Source organism: Passer domesticus, chromosome 8, assembly GCF_036417665.1.
Source record: "Passer domesticus isolate bPasDom1 chromosome 8, bPasDom1.hap1, whole genome shotgun sequence".
Lineage (NCBI taxonomy): Eukaryota > Metazoa > Chordata > Aves > Passeriformes > Passeridae > Passer > Passer domesticus.
Window position 1 is genome coordinate 29,346,360 of NC_087481.1, and position 23,345 is coordinate 29,369,704.

Genomic DNA, 23,345 nt, shown 5'->3' on the forward strand with positions numbered 1-23,345 from the left:
CTGTGTCATGGCAAAATAAGTAACATTTGGCTCCTTATTTTCACCTTGACAATTTCTTGATTTCTCAAACAAAACATGATTATTAAACAGAAGTGAACAGTTCAGTGCACAGTTCTATGCATGCAGTATCAATAAACTCAAGGGGTCATTCTCAAAATCGACAGAACATAATGACATTTTTAGAAATTCCACCGCAGGGACCAATGGTAGGATTATTTAAAAAAAAAAAAGAGAGGAAAAAAAAAAGCCACACAAAAAACCAAGCTCCCCTCCCACCCCCTCCCTTCCCCAAAGTCAGCTACCTAGGCTCTAGCCCTCACTTGCTTTTAATCTAGACCTGCCAGGACAACAGCAATGCTAAAATCTGAAAATAGTGTTTTGTGAGAGTAAGACTTTTCAATACTTCATTGGAAATCTGACCATTACAGGTAATTTAACATTTCTCCAAATGTAACTCTTTAACTACATCCTAATACCTAAGGAATACAAAAAGCTGGCACAATATCTTCCTTAGAACAAAAGAAAATCATTAAGATCCTAAATGTATAACAGATAGAGACAAAAATGATAAATGGGCACCATGAATATAAAATGAATGCTAAGAAAAATGCTGAGAGAATGTAAAGCAGATATTCAATGTAGAATAATCTCCAAGGAACATCCATAGCACTCTTTCATTTTATTATATAAGAGAACTGTATGCATTGGTTGCAACGTATTGCAATCTTTTCACAACACACAATGTCCAGTAAATCTAGAAATAGACCTGAATTCCAGCCTGTTAATGCTGAAACTTGTCCACAGCCTTGATCAATGCAAAATTCAAGATGTTTCAAGCACAGGATGCTCTCACAACTCTGAGACCATATTTGGATGGTCTTCCTATAAATGAAGCATGCAACATTCATCCTTATCACTTACAATCTATGCCATTTCCTTAGATTGTGTTCACAAGCCAAATTTGATATGCACTGTCAAAATAAATGACAGTGCAAGTGGAGAGGAGATATTTTTCCTTACCTAGTGTTATTTGAATAGAACAGAAACAACATCAAGCACAGGAATTCTAATACTAAAGAAATAGTCATATGTGTATCAGCATGCAATTCATGCAGAATGACCTGTTCTGTGGGAGTAGTAACAATATTTTCTGCAATATGTATTTACAATACTGTGGGATTCTTGTAGAACTAACCAAAAAGTCAAAAGGACCATTTGTCATAAAAGTGAAAAGCAGAATGTTGAGGTATTTCAGCCAAAACCATCTATATTTGTTTAGGTATTATCCTTGACACAACACTGTCTGCAATGTAACCCTGCAGAGCCTACATGGGCTCTGACATAGGCTTTGCAGTCAGAGGACAAAATATGAGGATAAAATCAGCCTAAAAAAAAAAGCTGAACACTCACCATATAAGCATCTTAAGGTCAGCCAAACAGTCTGCCCACTCCAACAAGTAGGAAGAAGCAAACATTAAGTATAAACAATTAAGTATTTCTTCTCTTTGCTTTAAGTTGGCCAAGAGGAGATTCAGGATGAGTTCACTACCAAATTTTCAACAGTGTACGTGGTAAGCCAAACCAAAAAATACTTTAGATAATAATCTTAACTGTGAAGAACACCAAAAGGCTACAGCTGCTGTGTTTTCAAGCCTGCCCTGAGGAGATATTCTACCTATTTGATGTTTTCTGAGTGCTCAAAACACATAATGAAGTCTCATCTTCCACAGAAACACAGTGGATTTGTGGGAGACTCAGGCAGCACAAGGTTAGCTAAGGCTGATGGAAGAGGCAGATGGGAGCCTATTTCCCAAATCAGAAGAGGAGAGAATGAGGCTCAGTGGGCTGGAGCTGGTGGGAGCTGGCCATCAGCCCACACTGAAGAAGGGATTAGAAGGACAGAATTTCCACCTTGCTCTGTTGCTAGCAGCCTGCAAATGACTCCGGCCTCGGGATCAAATGGTGAAAGAAACTGCACAGACAGGAGAGAAAGGGGCCAGAACCCTGCACTGCCACATCTGGGCTACCTCAGCCTGATCTCTTTGGATGCTCACCAGGGGCAGGGGAAGGAGGGCGTGGAGAGCACACTACACCCAACATATTGGGTATGTTTACGGCTCTCCTTCCAGTACCATTTGGCAGCTTATTCCCATATTTCTGGTGCCTTACAATATTGTTGCAGTGTATTCAGACTCTCATGAAAGAATCAAACATAATGCTTTGGATAAACTCCATCCCTTTGCCAAATGTTTTCCTCATTTAAGCCCTAATAAAAACATTTTGAATGATTACACTGAACCTAAATGGTGCTGAAGTCTTCCAAAAGTCTAGCAAGCTTCAAAGAACAAATAATACAAATGCTGAAGAAAACAGTTGTTTTGTTAATATTCTATTTACACAGCTGGATCCTTAGGAATTTTATCCATCTGTATATTTAGTAAGCAAGGCAAATTAATGCTTAGAATTACCATTTCCGCAGTGAAAAACAAACCAGTAAAATGAAAAGGCTCCCCCACAATCTGTCTCTCTCTGCCCCATTCCAAATAGACATGCACACCTCCCCCGTAGCCATGAACCACGAAGTAACTGGAGAGGATTCTTCACAGACAGATGTAATTTATAACAAAGGCAGGAAAAGGCAACCCTAACACAGAGCTTGTTGCCCTTCCTATAAAGTTCACCTCCTTACCAAGAAAAAGCAGAGAATAATTTGTTTGGTTTCTGTACTCAACTCCTTTTTCTTTTATTGTGAAAAGTTTCCATTGTCCTTTTATGTTTTGATTATTGAGTAAGTTTAGAGACTTGCCAAATAGCCCTAGATTGTTAACAGACCACCACTATTTAACTTTGAATGCTTTAACAAAATAAAGGCACAGTTCACATTAATATTCGATGCCCTCATTTTATTTATTATCTTTCCTTTGAAATTTAAACAATTTTCTTAGCTAAGGTTTATTAAATGTAAACCTAAGTAGCAATATAAGTTACCTCAAATACCAACCAGACATCCTATAAAACTTAGCTTTCTAATGAGTAACACTATATTTTGCTGAGCTTAGCATATTTACAGGAAATCAAAATAATGTTTTATGAATTAATATTCAAATACACCAGATTCAATGTTCAGTAAAAATACTTTATGTTGTATCTCGTGACAAGTTGTAAAATTCAAGGTTGTATTAGAAGACGCAAACTTTCTGGTGAATTTTAAAAAGGAACTTTAAAGGATTGTAAAATTTGTCTGTTATTTAGACTTGGATTACATTTGTCCTCATAACATCAACTAAACAGATGAAAATTTATTAAAATGTATATTGATTATAAATCATCATGGTAAAGAAATGTCATGCTATTTATTTATATGAATAAGGTCAACATGTTATTCATAACATAAGGTCACAAGATGTATGAATTTGATACTTAAATATTCACCCGTGGGGATACATGCCCATGAAATATCACATCACTTGCCCATTCCACCAATACCTTTATGAACATAATTTGATTTTCAAGATGATGAAAAGCTGCAGATAAAGGTAATGGGTGCAAAACAGTTGTTAACTGTACTTGAAGGTCATGGATTTCTGTCTGCCAATTACCAAAAATTATGCAGGAAATCTTGGAAATAGGGCAACTGCTCTGGAAAACCAAGTAAAACTGTAGAGGCACCAAAACGGTACCTGCTGGCAAACAGCTGTAAAAAAAGGCAGCTAAATTTGAACCACCAAAATATAAACAATTGTGGCACATTCTTGAATAACTCCTTGATCCCTGCTACATTACATGGAAGAGTTTAACACTGAAAATAGCACTGGACTGCAGCAGACATAATGCATTGGACTCAAAATAAAATGTGTCTCTATTTTTTTTTTTTAGTAGATTCCTTTCAAGTTACGTTCTTTGAACTTTCTAAAGTTGAGTTATTGTGCAAATAACTTTCTGCCAATGTGCCAGCAGTGACCTACCTGGCTCTCACCAGCTTACGTACAAAGCTGGTTTGCCACACTGGCTGATAAAGAATCCTGTTTTGTGGATTCCCGTCTCCCCATCAACATGCCCTATGACAAGCTGAGGACCCCTAAATCATGTGGGTCTTGCTCCAGCAGAGCCAGCTATGCTGTATGGCACCACGATGGAGCTGGGGCACTGAAATGATCTTCAAAAGCACTGCTTTTGCATCAGGGAGTTTAAACACAGACATGTAAGAATAGTAATTCTGTTAAGGTTTATTTTTTTGTTTTAAACTGGAATTAAATCAAACTGCAAAATTATCTGATTCTCCTGTGAAATAAAATTACTGATCTTTGTTCGGCTCCAAGTACTTTTTTTCATGCTGGTCAAGTTAAACAAGTAGAATTCGCAAAGGGCATCAACAGAGTGAGCTACTCTGGAATACTAGAAAAGTAAAACAAAATTCATATCCTAATAGTCTGTCTTCAGCTACTTTGTTTAACCACTTAAAATTTTCTCCAAGTCAATACATTTCTGCCAATCTCAATGTTTTCTATTAAAATTTACATCTTGATTGATAACCATTTTTAAATGTGCTGTAGTCTTCTGATAGAGCACTTCATCATTTGGGTCATAGAACATTCTGATGAATAGCAGAAACAGGATGTCATTAATGTACTGACTATCCTTCCAGTCAAAGCCTACAGTTCCTACCTGACCTGCATTCCAGCAAATAAACAAGTCATTACTGCTCTTATCACAACTATGAATGCTTACATACATTCAAACACATACATACAAACACACACACGATTCCATACACATGGAAATCAAGTCACTTTCTAAATAAATAATTAAAAAACTCATAGAGCACATCTGTGTATATATTAATTCCTGCATAGTTCCAGAATTGTTTTCCTGCCAAGAATTCAAGGATTTTTTTCCTTCTCTCTCTCTAACATCATACAGTCAAAAAATGTGATGCTTTGTCAGTTGTACAACTGAACTAAAAAGTGATCATGAGCCTAATATTTTTTTTCTCTAGTATCTTTAGTTTTTCACCCTCCAGGGTGCTGAGCAATGTGACCCCAGTCACTTTTCAGTTTAATTCTGTGTGTGTGAATAGGTCTGTTGAAATTAAAGCTCCCAATTTGTTAAGAAGAGGCGCTTGTTGAAACGCTGGCTGGGTCAGAACCATGGTGCTCAGCACACTGAAGGCACAGCCCATGTCAGCTATTTGGCAATCGTCCTGCCTGAATTCTTTTCTTTCGTGACTTCACGCATGTTACAGAGTTAAAAAGAAGACTTGTTTTGTATTTGATGTTTCCTAAGAAAATAATTTAAAAAACGTTTCGTTAATCATTCCCTAAAGCATTGTAAAATACTCAGCACTGGCTTATGAATTCCACCAGCTCTCTGGAGCTCTCACCAGCTCTTAGGGCAGAGCAGTTCAGCTACCAAAACTCAGGAATGTTAAAAGTTCATTATAAGACCATCAGCATGTGACCTACATGGAAATGCAACTGCTAAACATCAGTGTAGCTCCCCTACTGACAAATGAGTATACCAACACAATTTTGGAAAACAAAGGCTGTTTCTACTAGACAACAGATGCTTAAATATTTGAAGTAGCACTGCATACAATACCAACAGACTCCACTTTTCATTCAGACTAATCACAAGTCCTTCAAGATCTTTGGTTACAGCCATAGCAAGCCTCAAGATCAAAGGGCTGGTTATCTGTGAATTTTGTCCAAAACCCACTGGCTCTCCAGCTGCTTACTTCAGGAACCTGGACTTGGGTATGGCATACTTCTGTAATGGGCATCAAAAATTTCCCCTCAGACATCAAAAGACCAAGTACCAGTTTTAAACATCCACAATCAGAAAATAATGAACCTACTCCCGAAGCTGTGGTTTTGATCTTCATAGCAGCAAAGGCTTGAGGAACATGTTTTGAAGGAAAAACTAAATAAGACCATGGAAATGAAAGAGAAATGGAATGTAACACAACATCAATTTATCAAAGATACATGATGCCAGACTAATTTCATAGTTTATTAAATAAATAATTTTCTAGACAAAAGCAACGTGAGAGACATGATCAATTTATGAGTGTGCAGGAATACCACACAGATGAGACTGAACACCCTTGAAGTCTATTCACTTCTGTATTCAATGACAAATTGGGAGGTGACATTGTGGGGACATATTTTTTTTTTTTAAGCCTATAGTGCACTGGGAGTACCTCAGCTAGAAAATACAATTAGAAAGGAGAGCTAGAATAGCAGATGTACAATGAGATAGCCACACAATACAGGTATAAAATGCTTCTAGGACCTATCACGTAGGCTGCTCCCAGCAGAGGAAAAGAAAGCACTATTGATATTTTACAAGGCCTTGCTTTTATCTCAGCAACAATATTATGTCAGTTTTGGTCACTTATGTTCTAACAAAACTGATTTAAAGTGGAACAATTATGGAAGAAGGCCAACAGGATTACAAGAAGTGGGTATGGATGTAAGCACAGGTGTATCAAAATCCACCTTTAAAGCAAAGATTAGAGAAGGCTGGCTTTTCTAGTCTAGCTGAATGAAGGCTGGAAACAAGATTGCTGTCTCTTTATGCACCAGAAAAATAAACACTGGGGATGGAACAAGAGCTAAAGGCCAATACAGGCATAAATTGTCACAAGGACAAATGCACACAAGCTTGTCATGAACACACCCAGACCAGAAACTGAAGTTTTATAACAATTACAGAAACCAGGCATCAGGGCACTTCCTAACTGAAGGAGCAAAGACAAAAAAAAAAGTTAACTTTTTAAACTGGAGCTTGACAGGTTTCTGAAGAGGATTATGAATGTTTCCCTAAGAGAAAGCAGCATGAGAGCTGACAATTGAAGACATCCCTTCCAGTCCTATGCTCTTCTTGATGTCTTTGCCATGGTGATATTTAGAAAACAAAACTACAAAACAGCAACTCATTGGTTTTCAGGCACTAAAAATATCTGAAACCTCCAGGCTTTGAAAAGCACTCCATTAGCTGGGGAATGAGTTTCTGTAGTGTGAGCTGATATGCTTATGGAAATGTTCTGGTTTCATACATCTCTAAAACACAGTTCTCAAGAAGTCATGGAGAAAATTCGCTTAAACAATGACTGATTAACCAACCTAAATATGCAACACCTAATGAGGATTACGAATCAAAGTCAAGTCCCAGATTTTAGGGCTCTTGCCATCAGAAGAAAAAAAAAAAAGGTTTATTAGCTTTAAAAAGCATATTCTTCCTAACCACCTCCTTAAATTCAAACAAAGAAGGGATTTTGTTCAAACATTAAAAAAACCCCAACCCAACCCATAACTGGATAAGGACCAGACACAGTCCAAATCCTTAATGCTTCAGAAAGTAGGGAGAACATAGAATAAAGGCATTAATGGAAACTAGTTTGGAACTCTAAGTACAGAGGATGATATCTAGTGACTGCTATAATACTGGATCTGCACTGCCATTAAATTTAATCTTCGATATTTTTATTGCAACCTGACCCACTATGACATCTCTAAAGAAAATTGCATTGTACACTACTATTTCAAGAAGTCAAACTTAGCTAGTCATCTGGGCCATAAAATAGCAGATTACTCCATCAGGCTGGCTAAAGCAACTAGGAATAAAACTAGATTTACCAACCACATTATTTTTATTAGGAAATGTTTCAAAGCAGACATAATCCCAAAAGACCTTAGCCTCATACTATCCAAAAATACACAACAGAGAGCAGCAAAAACCATGAACTGCAGTATAAGGTACAATTTGTAAATGAGAGAAAAAAAAAATTGCAAGATATTGTGTAATATGTCATCCTATCAAAGCAAAATAAATTAACTAAATGTAGAAATAGAAAAGAATAAAAACTTCTACACAATTCATGTATTAACAATTTAAACCTTTGTTCTAAGATCTGACGTGTTAATAGGAATTGCTCCATTGACTCCCTGAACATCAATATTTAGTCTGTACTCCTTTTGCTTTCCTTGAAATTGCGAGCTAATATAGGTGCACTAAATCACAGCTAGAGAGCAAAATGTCCAGAACAGGCAGAAGGGAAAAATCCAGTATCTTTAACAGCAATATTCCTGAAGAACTCTGGTATGGTAGCACTGCTTGCATTTCATTTTGGATCACAGCCACAGAACAGCTAAAGCACAGCTTCTTCTGTAATCATTCTAAATGGGGGGAACTGCTCATAATAGTAACAGGAAAAAAAAGCAATGAATTTACTTGGCAATCTTAACACTTCTCAGCAATTCCTTGTACCGTCATGTTTTCTAACAGGTATTCATGCATACATAATATATAGGTCTTTGTAGATCTGGAATGAAGGAGAAGTAAGGGATTTGATAGCTAGAAAGGCAAGTTTTAAATTTTAAATACTGTCAAAGTAGGTTAGCAGTGTGATGTGTGTTTTATCATCTAACCAAGCATTCATGTCTTTCTGTTTTAACTTTTTTTTTCCTAGGCAATATGATCACCTTAGGCAGTTTGAGGTTTAAAGGCTTTAGCCAGTGCAAAAAAATTATATATTTAAATTAGCCTGGCATTTCTTACCTTTTTTTAAAGAGTTGAACACTGTCTGTGTTTTACAGAGGTAGCTTTATTATGCCAGCTGCATCAAATGCAGAATATTAATCAGACTGTGAAGCTCCACTAATTATGTGCTACATTTAAATAACTTGGATATTGTTAAGTGGCACGACCACAGATATTGTATGCATAATCTGAGTTTTGAGTCATTTCCCTTTTCTTGTCTGATTTTATTCTACACAGGAAATGACAGGGTCATTTGGAAATAACTGCAGTGAGAGATCAAAAAGGAAACTTGATTGAGAACACTGTATAATTGCCTGTGCTAGAGAAAAAAAAATTCCAATGACTTTACAACCCATCGCTATAAGATTTCTCTGGAAAACACACACTGTGGTTTCCCTAAAAGGATATCCATTACAGCAGTGAGTACAGCTTTTATTTGTTGTAGCTGTATCTCTTTTAAAGAAGCAGATCTTCTCCTGAGGGTGCTGGGCTTTTATTCTGTAGGTAATTTTTTCGGCACACATACTCGCTGAGCTAAAGCCATTTCAGTGGAAGCAAATCAATTCTGTTGAAGCAAGTCATTTCACTGACTTGTTTCAAAGTGTTCATTTGCAAAAGGAGATAATGCTGTAATTAAGCTCTTGGAACACCGTGGTTCTTGTTATTTGGGCAAATCTGGCCATTACAATTTAGAGTGTCCTGTTCCAAAAGAACAGGCTTTTATTCCTGGAGCTAAAGGAAAACTTCTCAGACATTAGTTGCACTCAGCTTAGAGTCAGGATCAGATCCAGCTTTGAGCTGTGGTGTGTCTGCAGTGGCCTTTTTTTTTCAGTAAGACACCAGTCTACATCACAGGACAGAAGCCAAACTTTGAGCACAAATTTACTATCTATTTTCAGGACATGGATTTCCCAGTTGATCTCCCGTTCCCTGAGCAGATGCACTGCAGAGCAAGTGACCCCAGGTGTGCTGCTGCCACAGCCACACACACCAAACCATGGCAGTCCAAAAAACTGTTCATCTAAGGGACTGCAAAATAGAAGTAATGATCTCTTTTATGTATAAGAATTACTAAATAAAACAAAGTTACAGCAAAAGAACTTGAAGGCTCTGCTGAGTTCACCTCTCCTCACATTTTAACAGATAAAACAAGTGCAAAAAATGCCATAAATTTGTATGTGCAGCTTCAATACCTTAAACTTTTACTTATTGAAGAACAATGCATCACCCTATCAAAAATGAACTCTAACAGAATATAAGTATTGATTTTCTTGGGTGTTGGAGTGTAGTTGGACAAATTAAAAGCTCTCTGCCATGTAGGTCAGAATACAAAACAGATGGATTAAAGTGAAGTGGCATCATAGGTAAGAAAAGGCCATAGAGGAGTTAAAGATTGTCATGCAGGGTTTTGTGACAGTTGTAGCTGTAGATGGCACTTGTTTCTTGGATGGATCACCACCAAATTCAGTCCCTGAAATCCATTCCTACCACTGCCCAGAGGTGCTGGTTCCCTCAACAGAGGTGGTGCTCCCCCCAGAGCCTGCCCAGGGCAACCCCTGCCCTGCAGCTGGGACAGTGCATGATGATCTCACCCACCCAGAAAGGAGCCTTCAGGAAACACAAACATTTCCTTTAAGCTAGTCTGAAACCTTCTAGGATTCACGATTCAAGTTTACACAAGAATTACTTAATCAAAGCCACATTAAAATCGATTTTACCAATTAAGAAGTGCTAACCACCCATTGATTTGATTACCTACGACAAAACTCCCACCCTAACATAGTAGTGCTGAAGTTCTGCTCTACCTTTGTATTGACAGTTCTTTCACCTATTTTATCATAGTTGGAATTTTAACCCACCTTGTAAATAACAAGAATAATTTCCAAATACTTGCATCTGTGTCAAGAAAAGTAATTTTATAATATGGCTACTTAAAAGCAACATGAAAAGCAATTATCCCACATCACCAGAGTCAAAATACCAGCTGAAAGTGTAAAGGAATTTTTCCAGTGTGCTAATTTTAACTTCATTGTGTACTGATAGGCTAGAATATAAGCATCATCAAAAGTAATACACTACTGTGCCCCTCTGGGCAACCAATTGACTCCTAATAGAAATTTAAAATGCAAATATTTTTAATGTATAATAACAAATACCCTCAAAAAGCACAGTCAGGTTAAAGGAAGGTTTATTTGATTAATTGAACCTGTCCATTTGATTAAAGGCCATGTTTTGCATCAACACATTTTCTTGTATATTTTTTCACACATAAGTTTGAACACGACAAAGCTCATAGTGATGTCAACTCACTATTGTTAACTCAATTCTCTCAAAATGCTCGGTTTCTAGCTTGCTTCTTTTTTTATAGCCAGTATAATTAACTCTTGGTGGCTACAGTAGAAACAGAACTCTGTACATGCACATGCATACATGTCTATTAGGGCTGTGGCCAGACTAGGCATGGCACGGAACATTTTTTGATTTTGATTGCCGATTTTAAAGCAGAGTCAGACTCAAGCTGCTAATTCAAATTACATGCATCAACTAACAAATACCTACACAAAAGTGTTCCTGATTTACCACAACTAACGACTTAACCAAGCAATGCATTTACACTTTTTTGAGATCCCAAATTAATTTTGAATATGAGGATCAAAACATCTTAACTTGCGCTCTTTAATCAGCCGTTTTACGTTAGTAATGCAGGGATGTTGACATGAAGTCGCTTTGAGCAATATAAAACATATGCCATGGTGCACTCGTTAAGGAACTCTGCATAATGAGTTCCATCTATATAAATGACTCACCTCATTACTTATCACAGGTTCCTCTCTACGACCGTGGAAGAGGTATTCGTATGCTTTATAGTGTTTAAATAAGCTGAAAGACAACAAAACATAGACTATCACAGCTGTAAGTTTTTGGAAAGGTAACAATATTACAAGTTTTGTTAAACTAAGAGTTACCCTCCAGCATGGTAACATTCCAAATTTTAAAAAGAAACAGTTGTTTAACTTCAGATACAACAAGCAGCATATTTAGTTTGCAGGATTTATTATCAGATGTCTGTAGAAAATACAGCGCGATACTTAAAAATATATCCACTTAGTCCTTATGAAATTGAACTCTGAGAAGACAAAGTTCTGCTCTGAAAAAAGTAATTCCTGAAACACTTATCACCAGGATACTTATGCCTTTATTATCAGCAATAGCAGACAAGAAGGAAACAAAGCCAAATCAGCTTTCAGATTCTGGGATGGGCTGCCAGTACAGGGAGAAAGTTTGATCTTGGAACACCAAAACAATAAAGAATAGAAGTATTTATTCTCTCAAGGTCACTTTGTAAAATCAGTGTAGTATTTCCTCAAAGAAAAACCAAAAAACTAGATTAACACACAGCAGTTTTGTGTACTATAGCAAAAGTAATTTTAAATAGACCTTGTCAATGGACTAAAATATTTATCTTCCTTAAACATGTATGGCTTTCCATTTTACATGTGTCAAATAATTTTCTTTGTTTCCTTTTCTAATGATCAATGATATAGCATTTGTTTAACCAAAAGTTTTGTCTGTCACAGTCTGTTACAATTAGTTCTTCTCTTACAATCATGATACAGAACTCCTGGCTTGTGTCACATTATTTTGACATATGATTTAAAACACTGCTCTGTGATTTCATAGCAAGTCCAGGCTGAAGAATGATTCCAAGAACTGTTTGCCATCCTGCCTGCTGTATCTGTGAAAGGTACAGCAATATTTGCAGGGAACATCTGTAACTGGTTCCTGTGCTTTCTGCCTAGGGACAGGACCCAGGTTCTTTTCTTGAGAGACCCATCAGTTGGGTCAGCAACACCTCTGCACTAGTACTGGCAAGGGCCAGGTACTGGGAAGAAGTCTGGCTGCCATCAGCTAGAGGCTGCCTTCCCCCAAATCCCAAACCAAAGCACACAGGCAATTAATTAAATTCTTACAGTATTTGCAATTTCATTTAAGTACATTTTTATTGCAGCACTTCACCAAAGAATTCCTGACATGTTTCAGTGGAGACACAGAAATTATGTTTAAAGAGAGCTCAGGACTTAACCTGGAAATGACTCACACTGATTTATGTAAATAAATGTCCTCTTTCATACACACCTGTAATTTGCTAAAATTCTAACAGGGATTATTTGAAAAAAGACAAAAAATATTTTATGAGCATCACAGACACACAGGAAATAAGACATATATCCTTCCAATTGGACTGGCAGACTAATATTTCAAATTTGTTCTCTTATCCTAGTGCTTTGGAAATAAGCCAGATTTACAGCACGTAAAGGTCAGGTCTTTTCCTTCCCCTCCCCTCCAAATGTGTTATGATATTCTCCATGGACTATGCTACAGGTATGTATAATTTAAAATATATGCCCAAAAATATAAGTAATTATTTTTGGCATTTCTGAATTTTATGTCTTTATTTTTAAAAATATCTCTGTTCAACCTGGCACCCCTAATCCTGTATGAAGGAAAAAAAATCTCCATTAAATCCTCTTGAAATCAAATTACATAAATCAGATATCAACATTTTTTTATTTAGAAAAAACAGTGTGGTTTTCTTTCTTCTATCAGGTGTTGTACAAATGCCCCTTTTTTGTTTCAATTTGATGTGAACAATTTAAAAATTCCATACCAGTGTTTCTAGCAATGACACAGAAATAATTTTACTTGCGTAAGTAACATTGTTAATAATAGCCCTCTTATGATGTCATATGAGAACCTGAAGGTGATTAAGAATGACATATTTCCCCAGCTCCAGTGCTTCCTGAAAAGAAAATGTCAGGAGCTATGTTGATGTGTGTTTGCCCAAGGAGACAAGATAAAAAGATGATAACTGTCACCTTCCACCAAACCTGAAGGTGTCATTACAGTTGCTGCACAGTTTGTGCCAATGTGGTTAAGCATTTGTCCCTGTTTCCATTATAAATCCCGTGGGTTTACAGCTCATCTGTAAAAATGTGATCTGAACTACAACATGTCATACTGTCTTGAGTAGAAAAAAAGCTACAGGCTTATCATTTAAAATTAAAGAAGAAAAAAATGTATTGAACTAATACATTAATTTGAATTGTAATAAAACTCCAACTGTTTCTGAGTTTATAAAGTTTAAAACACACCCATTTAAGTGTGCCAATTCCATTGTTATTTAGAAAAAAATATTCCAGTGACTGAAATAATGGATTGCATAAACTGGACACATAGGATACATTTCAATGTATGTGTGCACTTCCATGACATCGCCACAGCACCCATTTATAATAAATTGAGCAGTTTGGACATACAACCACATACCTGGTGGCCAAAACACCATTCTGCTGCAAAAGTTTTGCAGCTCTATTCTATTCCTGCCCAGCTAATACTTGGTTCAAAGTAGGACGGAGCACCTAATCTCTTGGATGAAATTCTTCTGACTGTGAAGCAATTACTTCATGGACAAGATATCTCTCAATGGATAATTTACACAAGAGTTATAGACATGCTATTTGGAAAGAACGTTTGTTCCATATAAATATACAAAAGACAGACAGGAAGGCAGAAGTAAAAGGAGTTGAGACATCTTAAATGCCAAGTTTCCTTTTAGTTTAGGGCTAGTACTTGGCAGGACATTATTTTGCCTTGACTACAGAAATTTGAGATTTAAAGTGATGTTCCCATTTTTTATGGGAAGAATCTTAAGGGTTTTATATTTTCCATGAAAAAGAAACAAAAGAAAAAAATCAGAGAGTAGGAGAAAAAGACATATTTTATAGCCCAATGGTAAGAGAAAATGCCTGCAATGGGTTTAAATCCCCACCTGAATCCAAGTACTCTAAACTGGAAGACTGATAGTTACCCTAGTATTTTGCCTTTCCTCAAGAGAAAATACTTTTCTGCATTCAGGAAAACACTCCAAAAATTCCCTCTTTGCTGTGTTACACTTTTCCTACAGAACAGTCAGAAAATTCCCAGTAAATCTACATATGGATCAGCCACGACCTTACTCAATTTTTATGCCCAACTGCCACAAATCCTCCCACCCCCATCTGGGTCAGAAAATGGGCTGAAGGGCTACAGCTGCAGTACAGTAGATGAGCATTTACTACAGGAGTAACTCAGTAATTTTCCATCTCCCTGCCCCTGACATTCATGGGTGGTTAAACAGCTTGAGAACCATTCTGTCCATCATGTACTGCAGACAGGGGTATGTCAGTCCTTAACCACGGCACTCGAGTGGAAATGGGGTGTACACACTACAGTAACAACTTCACACAGGGGCATTACTGCTGCTATCAGACTCAGTGTTTGTCCTCAAATAAATAATGAATGTACTGCTGTTTGCATCTCTTTCTGTGTCTCTGTTTAAAAGCTGAGACCTCTCATGAAACCTTTTCACGTACATACTGGATTTTTGCTGATTTTGAAATACAATGTTTTTATTACTCCTATATGATCAGAATCTTAATTCTGTAAGTACAAAACTTTAAATCACTTCAGTCCACAATAACTGTCAAGGCCATACAAATACTTACAGCAACAGAGTCAAGATAAGATCTAAATAAGATAAATAAAATCTACAATTTTATTCAGATGGAATCTAAAAGTAGCTTTTAAAAGCAAAACAAGATTATTGCCCATGCATCACTCTTTTTTCTTTTATCACTTCAAACAAAACCCAAAAGGAATATTTTCAGCATAATCCTATATTTTTATAAACCTCCAGTCTAAATTTGTTTTTAGACTTTGACATCTGAAGTCAGATCTTTACTGCTCCTTACATATTGTCTCTTCTTTTTCATGATTTAAAGTTTGGAGTTGGCAGTACGTTAGCACAGTAGGAGGTGTCCAATAAAATAACAGCAAAATACTAGTAATAGTAGTAGTAATAGTAGTGTAAAAATAATAATATTTTTAAAAATTGTTGATGCTGTTGTTCTTATTGCTGCTGTTATTTTATCAGTCATTTTCCCACTATATTAGATTAATGAAATAAAAACAGATTCTGTAGAAATAAATACCTGATAACCAAGAAATCAATGATTGCTTTGGATTGGTCAATGCTGAATAAATTCAGGTAACCTCCTTCTTCTGACTCAGTTTCTCCTATTCCAGTCATTGCTCTTTCAAGTTCTTTTAAATTATCTCCCAAGGTCATCCTTTTGCCTGCAAAGTAATCCCAAAGAAAAAAACCACGTATAAACATGACAAGGTGGGATGGGGGTTTTTAGCCCATTTTAATTATAAGATTTCTTGAAGTTTTAGTTATGACCCACCACATAAAAACTTAAAAGCCAACAGCAGTCAAATGCTTCTCTTGCCATTATTCTCATCAATAAAGTGTCCATTAAAATTCCATTACAAAACCACCACTCTGCCTCCACAATGGACAGATCACAATAATAGGTGTTCAAGGTACTACAGCTTCACCTCTTACCTATGCTGAGAGAACCACAGGCAGAAAGATATGCAAATTTGAGAGGCAGAGTATGTTTTTCTTTAAAATAGCCTACTGCTTATGAATTGTAAAAGATTATTCTTCTGACCATGCGCCTTGCAACATAAGCCATTAATACAGGAACAGATATTAAAAAGAGCAAAGAGTATTTTAAAGTGCTTGCAGTCATAATAGATTAAATATGAATATGCATAAGACCCTTCATGTATCATCAGACTTGGAGACAATTTTGCATCCTTCCAAACCAGATAATTACTTTACATTTTTACCCTGGAAATCAAAACCTAATGCCACAACAGGTTGAAATTTGAATTTAAATTCTGTTTGATAACTGTCCTGACAAAGAGGACAAGCTGAAATGTATCAGTGCTTGCTGAACCTATAAAAATAAAGGATTCACCTTTCTGATTTGCACACAGATTCTGCCATCACTAGAACCATTGGGAAAAAAAAGCTTCAAATAAAATTTATCTTTTCTTTTTACGCCTAAAAAAATCTACAGAAAAAAATTGGAAAATATCCACCAGTGGTGAAATAGATTTATTTTCCTCATTGTTTTATGTCTCTAGTGATACACTCCTTGGGGTTTTTTTGTACAATTTTGAAAACAAATTAAAATACTTAGAAGACTTCTTTTCTTTTATAGTTTTGCCCTTTAGTGATAGAGTAATCAAAGGCTTGAAAATTCTACCCCACTTTTCAGTAAGAGAGGACAATATAAATAACCATATGGGAAAGGACAAGAAAGAAACACAGAGAATGCAAAGGAAATAGAAGCCATAGGAAATGAGGAAAAGCAACAGCACCAGAAATATCACCCTTCGTAGGGAAATGAAGGCACATAACAGGATCACCCAGGCCCCGAGTCTGTTGCCAACTCTTTCACATTTTCTCTTTCCTTCCTCTGCACAGCTGATTTTCAGTCCCAACCACCTGTCTCAGGAAGACTCATGCAGCACATCTGTGAGGTAAGCAATACTTTACCCTTAATGGATGGAAGAGAATCAAATCATGTAACTCATTTTTACTCCCCATCAAGCAAGGCCTCCAGTTTTCCTTGCAGCTTTACCTGCCTTAAATGCATTTCCACTACTTTCCTTCTCTAAATCCATTCTTCCTGCTAAATGCTACTCTTGCTATTATGGCCAAGTCAGCTTAATTTCTCCAGGCTGACTGGGTCCAGTGCAGAGAAAGGAAAAGAAAGGCTCATTAATATAGAAGACATTAGAATTTTGCTTTTAGTTGAAATGTTTGGTAATTATAAGAAAATTCATCTCATCCCTGGGCTGTGAAGCAAATACAAGACGGTTCCTGCAAGCATTTAAAAACTACATTTTCTTTCTCTAAAAACCACGTTTATCTTAGCCAAATCTAAATGGATTTTCAAAGGACAGCAAAAAGCAAATTCACAACATCTTCTTGCCAAATCTTTACTTCAAAGCACCGAGGCATTAGACCTGTTAAAAAAAAAAAAAGAGACAAAATAGGGTTTTTTTCCCACAGCCTCTGTCTGCAAGCCCACTGAACTGGTTCAGTTGCAATTTTATATATAAAAATTCACTAAAAGCAGACAGAGACATAGAAAATATCTTAAGCTTAAAGAGTTAAAAGTTTGGCAAAGCTTAATGCAACTAAGATGACATTCCTGAAAAATGTCAGTCAGTTTTAATAAGTGGTTGTGCTACCAGCCTGTGGTGTACACATGTATTACATGGTCTCATAAAACTAATTTGTGACGGGTTTCCATCCTGCTCCATTGTTATAGTAATATAGTTAGCATATGTTAAGATACTTTCTCATTGGAGACAGGAAGGACAACTGGAATTCCAATGATCATAAAGCACGTACATATTCTGTCAAAATTCCAAGTCAGAAAGGCCCCTGAAGTAAATGACAGTGAAAGAATATAATGACTGTTGTGAGTTTGATTCTAAAATATTCGCCTTTTGAATGAAACTGCTGAGTCCTTTCACTCTTCCTCTGGGATGGACTTTTCTCAACATAATCACCTTCAAAGTGAATGTTAAACAAGCATTAGAATCTGTGACAAAGAAGGTTTTAGAGGACAATGCTACCATTTTTTTCTGGCTATTTCATTCCCACTAGACCAAGCTTCATGCTTTGTGGCAAACTTCCTCATAGCCACAGGAGCTACAGTCCTTTCATTGTCATTTTTCATCTTCAGCAGCAATGCCAGTTTACTTCCCTCACCAGTCCTTAGTTAACATATATTTTGTGCCAGAAGTGCAGCATTTGCCATATAGGAAGCTGAGAGTTGACCTCCAAGGATAAAAAAAAAAGTAATTCACCTGCTGTAATGCTACAGGATGTACTGAATATCTCAAACAGAGAAATGTGCCCAAGGCTACCGTGAGTCAGTCACTGAGAAAGCTGGAATTGGAATTTAGAAGCTCCTTGCTCTCACTCTACTGTAATTATTATTTATTTTACCACAGCAAAGGTCTCTTCAGGACCTGGACCATTTGTACAACATATTGTACAAACAAAGAATGAGGAATATTCTACTCAAAAGACTTGAGATCTGCTAGTAAGAATTATTTTCAGGCACAAGGTCTAACATACCAACATTCAAGAGGAAAATAAATCATTTCACAATTACTTGTAATTAAATATCACTTTATTAAAATGACTGGGAAACATTCTTGCCTTCCACTTCAGATATTTATTTTACAATTCTTAATTATACTTACTGCTGACGTTCTCCAAGGAAAAATTTAATAGATCCAAGAATCGTGAGAGCTGGATAAGACTGAAGTTCATTTCTTTACCCCACCAAAATCCTGCAGCATAATACTCTAGTAAAATAGTTTCTTTTAAAGATGTCTTTCGTTGTGTAAGATTCAGAAATTCTTCCAGCTTCCTAAAAAAGTTGCAGAGTAAAATAATAAAATTAAAAAAATAAATTACAGATTCCAAGGTCTTACTTTGTCTGCATGCAATTATATCCATAACATTTGTTTAGTTGCTATATTATTCATATGTGCATATGTACATAATTTCTTGAATTTAGCTACATCAATTCCTAGATTGCATTTTTGATCAGAGGACATAGCAAAAAGTAAACAATTGCCTGCAGGTTTCAGCAAAAACTACTGAAGTGTTAAGATATGACTAACAGAAGAACAAAAATTAGAGCCTTACAAAACCAAAAAGAAACACATTGAAAATTCCAGGGGAAAAAAAGTGTTTCATCAGGAATTGGTTTGTGGGATGAAATGACACAATTAGTCTTCACTTCCTACTATCATGCTTTCACTCTGATTTAGATACCTTTACAGTAGTAATAAGGTCTTGTTTACATTTCAAGATTATTTTTCATGTGGCCTCTGATGAAAAATTACACTTGAAAATTAATGTAAATAATTTAACACATAATTATGGAAAGTAGGTAAAATATTTAGAAGTTTAAATTGCACTTCCATAAGGGTCAAAACATTTAAAAAGAGCCTTATCCCATTTTACTGGCGCACGATGAAAATTTTTCCACTTACTTTAGCTTGCAAAATTTATGAAAAAATACACTCCCTTGTAGGAGGCCATACTGTTGCTGACACATTTATGTCTACTCTATCCAAACACAGAATTAGTTACATCTTTTATAATAACTGTGTGCTTTTTTCCACATGAAGAGAGGGGATTTGGGCTAGAACTTGGTTTTAATTCTTCCAGTATAACTTTGGCCATATCTCAGGTAGTTAAGTTTTACATTAAAGCAATCCTTGACTTCTTAACTACAGCTGAGGACACAGGTGCCAGTGATCAGAGTTTCTAGACCCCTGTGCAAAAGCAAACTCTTCCCAAGCCCTGCTGCCTTCTCACTCCTTCCTGAGAAGGACATTAATCCCAGACCTACTGATAGCAGCCATTAGATTTTCAGGGCTTTACCCGACACAGTACAGATACACTGTCAAAAGAGATCAGTTTCTTTCTTTAATTAAAGCCTCAATAGCTAACAGAGTAAAGCATATAATCCAATCAGTTTTGTTTAAAACATGTATTCCTTTGTTCTGCATGACAAATTTGTATGGCTGCACACATGCAAGTCGGTTAAAAACACTTAACTTGTGTCCTGGAATAGAAGTGGAACGTGGCCAGCTGAACTTTCCAAGGTTTGAAACAGTCCATATCCTCTCTCTCTGAAGCTTCTGCCAACTCTGTGTTTTCATAATCAGAGCTTCTCAGGGATTTAGATTTTCTCTGATTCTGCTAACAATGCCAGTGCTCATCTTTCCAATATTCTGTAAGGCATGTCACTGACAACAGGATCTGTACATGCTTGTGAAATGATGGGGCAGTTAGATTCCATAGTTACCCTCCCTGCTTTTTCTTTCTTCACAGGGCTCAAGTCTTACCAAGATGGACAGCAGTACAAAACTCCCTGACAGATGGGAATGCAGGACATCAAAACTCTCAGACTCAGTCAGATCTATTCTTATTTTCTAACCTTAGCTGTGGCCTTCAAACTGCTCTTGTAAATAGACACAATGCACTGTGGTAAACAAAATTTTAATGCTGCTGCTAAACTGCTTAGTGTGCACAAATACCCTGTAACTATGCTCCTTCCAGTCAGATGCAGTATATACTTTACATTTCCCTTGTACAGCACGTATATATAAATACATGTGTGATCAGCTGAGACTAAAAGAGCATATGATCTTCCAGTGCTTTTCTTTTTAATCTTGATGAGAAAGTTGCACAAAGAATTGTGCACATTAAGCACATTTTAGTCTCCATGAGTTGTCTCCACTTCAGTCTCCTCTAAATTTAAAGAGGCCTATTGTGTAAGAGAAAACAGGAAAGGAAAGATTTTTTTTCTATTATTATTTGATGGTGGCAAATTTTCTTTCCAGTTTTCTATAAAAAAAGCCCAGAAAAACCTTTTCTCCTTAGAATAGTGACAAATAGAAAGAACGGAATATGTTTCAGGAATATTTTAATCTCTATGAAATGGTTACCTATTCAGGGGAACAAAGCTGGTTTTTATATACCCCCCACCTCTTCCTTCCCAAACTAGACCAGCGGCCCAGCCCTTTGGCTTTCAACTCCCTAAGAACCCGCTAGCAGACACAAGCACTCCTAAATATTTCTTGCACTTCTGAAAAGTCCCATTTTTCAAATATAAATCTGGAGTCTCAGGTTGAACTCCTGGCCTCCTAAATTTAGCTGCTATTAAACACTAATAACAAGGGAGAGTGTTGGTACAGGAAAGACAAAAGCAGCCTGACATCAGAAGTCTTTGCCTCCTACTTCCCCAGAGCACCATAATGGCGACCTACTAATGCCTTCTTAAGCTTTCCATCCCTTGCTGAACTTTTAAGACCTTTTTGATTTTTTGGTAACTCATGTTACAGTACAGAATCTTGAATGTTTTAGCAAAAAAAGTTACCCTGTAAGACTTACCAAAAAAAGCTCAGTATCGCTCTGTTCTTACTTACATGTTAGTATTTTGTTTACAGTGTATTTAAAGCGACTGTAAATTCAGAAACCACGACAAGGTGAACTACAAGTGGAAATAAAGGAGTCTAAGCAAAATTAAAAGATATAGGAAAAATGGTAAACCAGACTGGATCCGAGATCAAAAGTATTTGTGCCATCTTTTGTGAATGTTAAATATCAATTATTTAACTGAACAATTAAAAACTAATGACATAATCATCACCAAAGAAATCTAACAAATAGTCGGCATTTTTTATTTTGTTATTATATGGGTTCCAGCATTGCTGTCACTGCTACTTACTTTTCAACTCCTTCCAGATCTTCTTCTAACAAGGCAGTTATTTGGGAAAGAGAAAAAAATCTCCTATTTGGAATCTTTCCTCCACCTACATCACCCTGATCTTTGTCTTCATCCTGATCTTGGACTTCATCCTGCATACATGTACATAGGAATGGAATTTTAGAAATGTTTATTTTATTATGTCGGTAACTTACCTAAATAACATTTTTATATTGAGGAGGTATGCAAGGGATTAATTCAACAAATGTCAAAAATGCAAGACAGCTGTAATTATACAGCAGTAACACAATACCTTAACACATTCTCACTAGAGAAAAGCTAGGCAGATACATGGAACATAGTATTTTTATCATAAATCCATATGGGAACACACTGACATATTATGTGCTGCACAAGATTAAATTAACTTGCAAGTAAAAACAACAGAGATTTAAAGGTGCAAAAGAATCCATGAATCTAAATTTGACCAACATGATACTGGATTGCACAATAATTAAATTTTAAAATTAACTTTCTCCTAAACATATTATAAGAATACACAAATATTACTATGCTATTTGCTCTCCATGTACTTGATTGCATTTTCAAATTTACTGTCTACACTCTCTCCTTCCCCTAGCCAAACAAAAGTCCAAGATGTTTGCTGCAACAGAATATTACACAAGCATCTGACACAACTGTTCCCAGGAAGGATGTAGATGTTTTAGGGAATAACAAACTGAGCAGGGACAGTGGAGCAGAATTCCTGACACACACGCAGATTTTTGAGCCCGACCAGCACTGCTCTGAGCTGATACCAACGCACTGCAGCGCCGGTCAAGGAGAGCCCCCAAACGAAGCTACACTACTCCCCCTGCTGCTGCCGAGCTACAAGTTGTACTGAAATCCTGGGACTGGCTGAAGAGCCACCACAGACAGGAGGGACAAAGCAGGACTGAGGGCAACAAAGAACATTCATTCCGTGGACAGACTGTTCTTCTCCTCTCTAATTAATTACTAGAGTACTTTCACATACACTTCAATAACAAAAATTATTGTTCCCAACTGTAAACAAGTCAGTCTCAGATAAAATATCTCATAAAAACATGAATGAAATACATGAAGGCTTCCTTCACATAGTTAAAAGCATGATGTTAGTTTGCTTTTATTAGCAGTAATTTAAACAGCATTAAAAAAATGCTCCTAGAGTCAGTAATGGTGCTATAATTGAAGCTGCAGGGAAAAAATAATAGCACTACTGCTAATATACAATTATTGAAAGACATATTTAAATAAGAAGAAAAAATATAAATGCTTTCCTGAAGTGGTGTTAGAAACCTGTTGAACATGAGATTCTTTAGAAGCTGTGGGGGCTGATTTAAATGAATAACTGATATTAATGTTTTGGAAACTGCTCCTCCCTCACTTTCTGGTAGGATGTTCAATACACAGAATACTTTAATATTTACAGTGACCACCACTATATAAATTACATATTACTGGTCAGCCAGTCAACATCTTGCTGGGTGCAATTGTTAGTGAAACGCTTTATTTTACAAGCTGCAGTTTAAACTGAAGAGATAGGCAGCTGCTGTAACT

General features: G+C 36.5%; 1 protein-coding gene and 1 long non-coding RNA gene across 5 annotated transcripts in view; one reads left to right on the forward strand and one right to left on the reverse strand.

Annotated features, from left to right (window-relative positions):
* Window positions 1–23,345, reverse strand: part of CABCOCO1 (ciliary associated calcium binding coiled-coil 1) — a 126,409-nt gene that overhangs the window by 22,371 nt on the left and 80,693 nt on the right. For all 3 annotated transcript variants that reach the window (XM_064430013.1, XM_064430014.1, XM_064430015.1), the window contains exons 2-5: window positions 21,768–21,898; window positions 18,721–18,890; window positions 15,573–15,717; window positions 11,349–11,421 (exon numbers count right to left, since the gene is read on the reverse strand). In XM_064430013.1, the coding sequence (XP_064286083.1) occupies window positions 11,349–11,421; window positions 15,573–15,717; window positions 18,721–18,890; window positions 21,768–21,898 (519 nt within the window). The remainder of the gene's footprint in view (window positions 1–11,348; window positions 11,422–15,572; window positions 15,718–18,720; window positions 18,891–21,767; window positions 21,899–23,345) is intronic.
* LOC135306331 (uncharacterized) lies at window positions 12,280–21,773 on the forward strand. 2 transcript variants are annotated; one of them, XR_010367135.1, is made up of 5 exons: window positions 12,280–12,421; window positions 12,551–12,650; window positions 12,824–12,924; window positions 16,922–16,977; window positions 20,369–21,773. It is a non-coding gene; the product is annotated as an uncharacterized LOC135306331 (long non-coding RNA). The 2 variants fall into 2 exon arrangements; XR_010367136.1 differs by lacking the exon at window positions 12,551–12,650 and having other exon boundaries at window positions 12,286–12,421.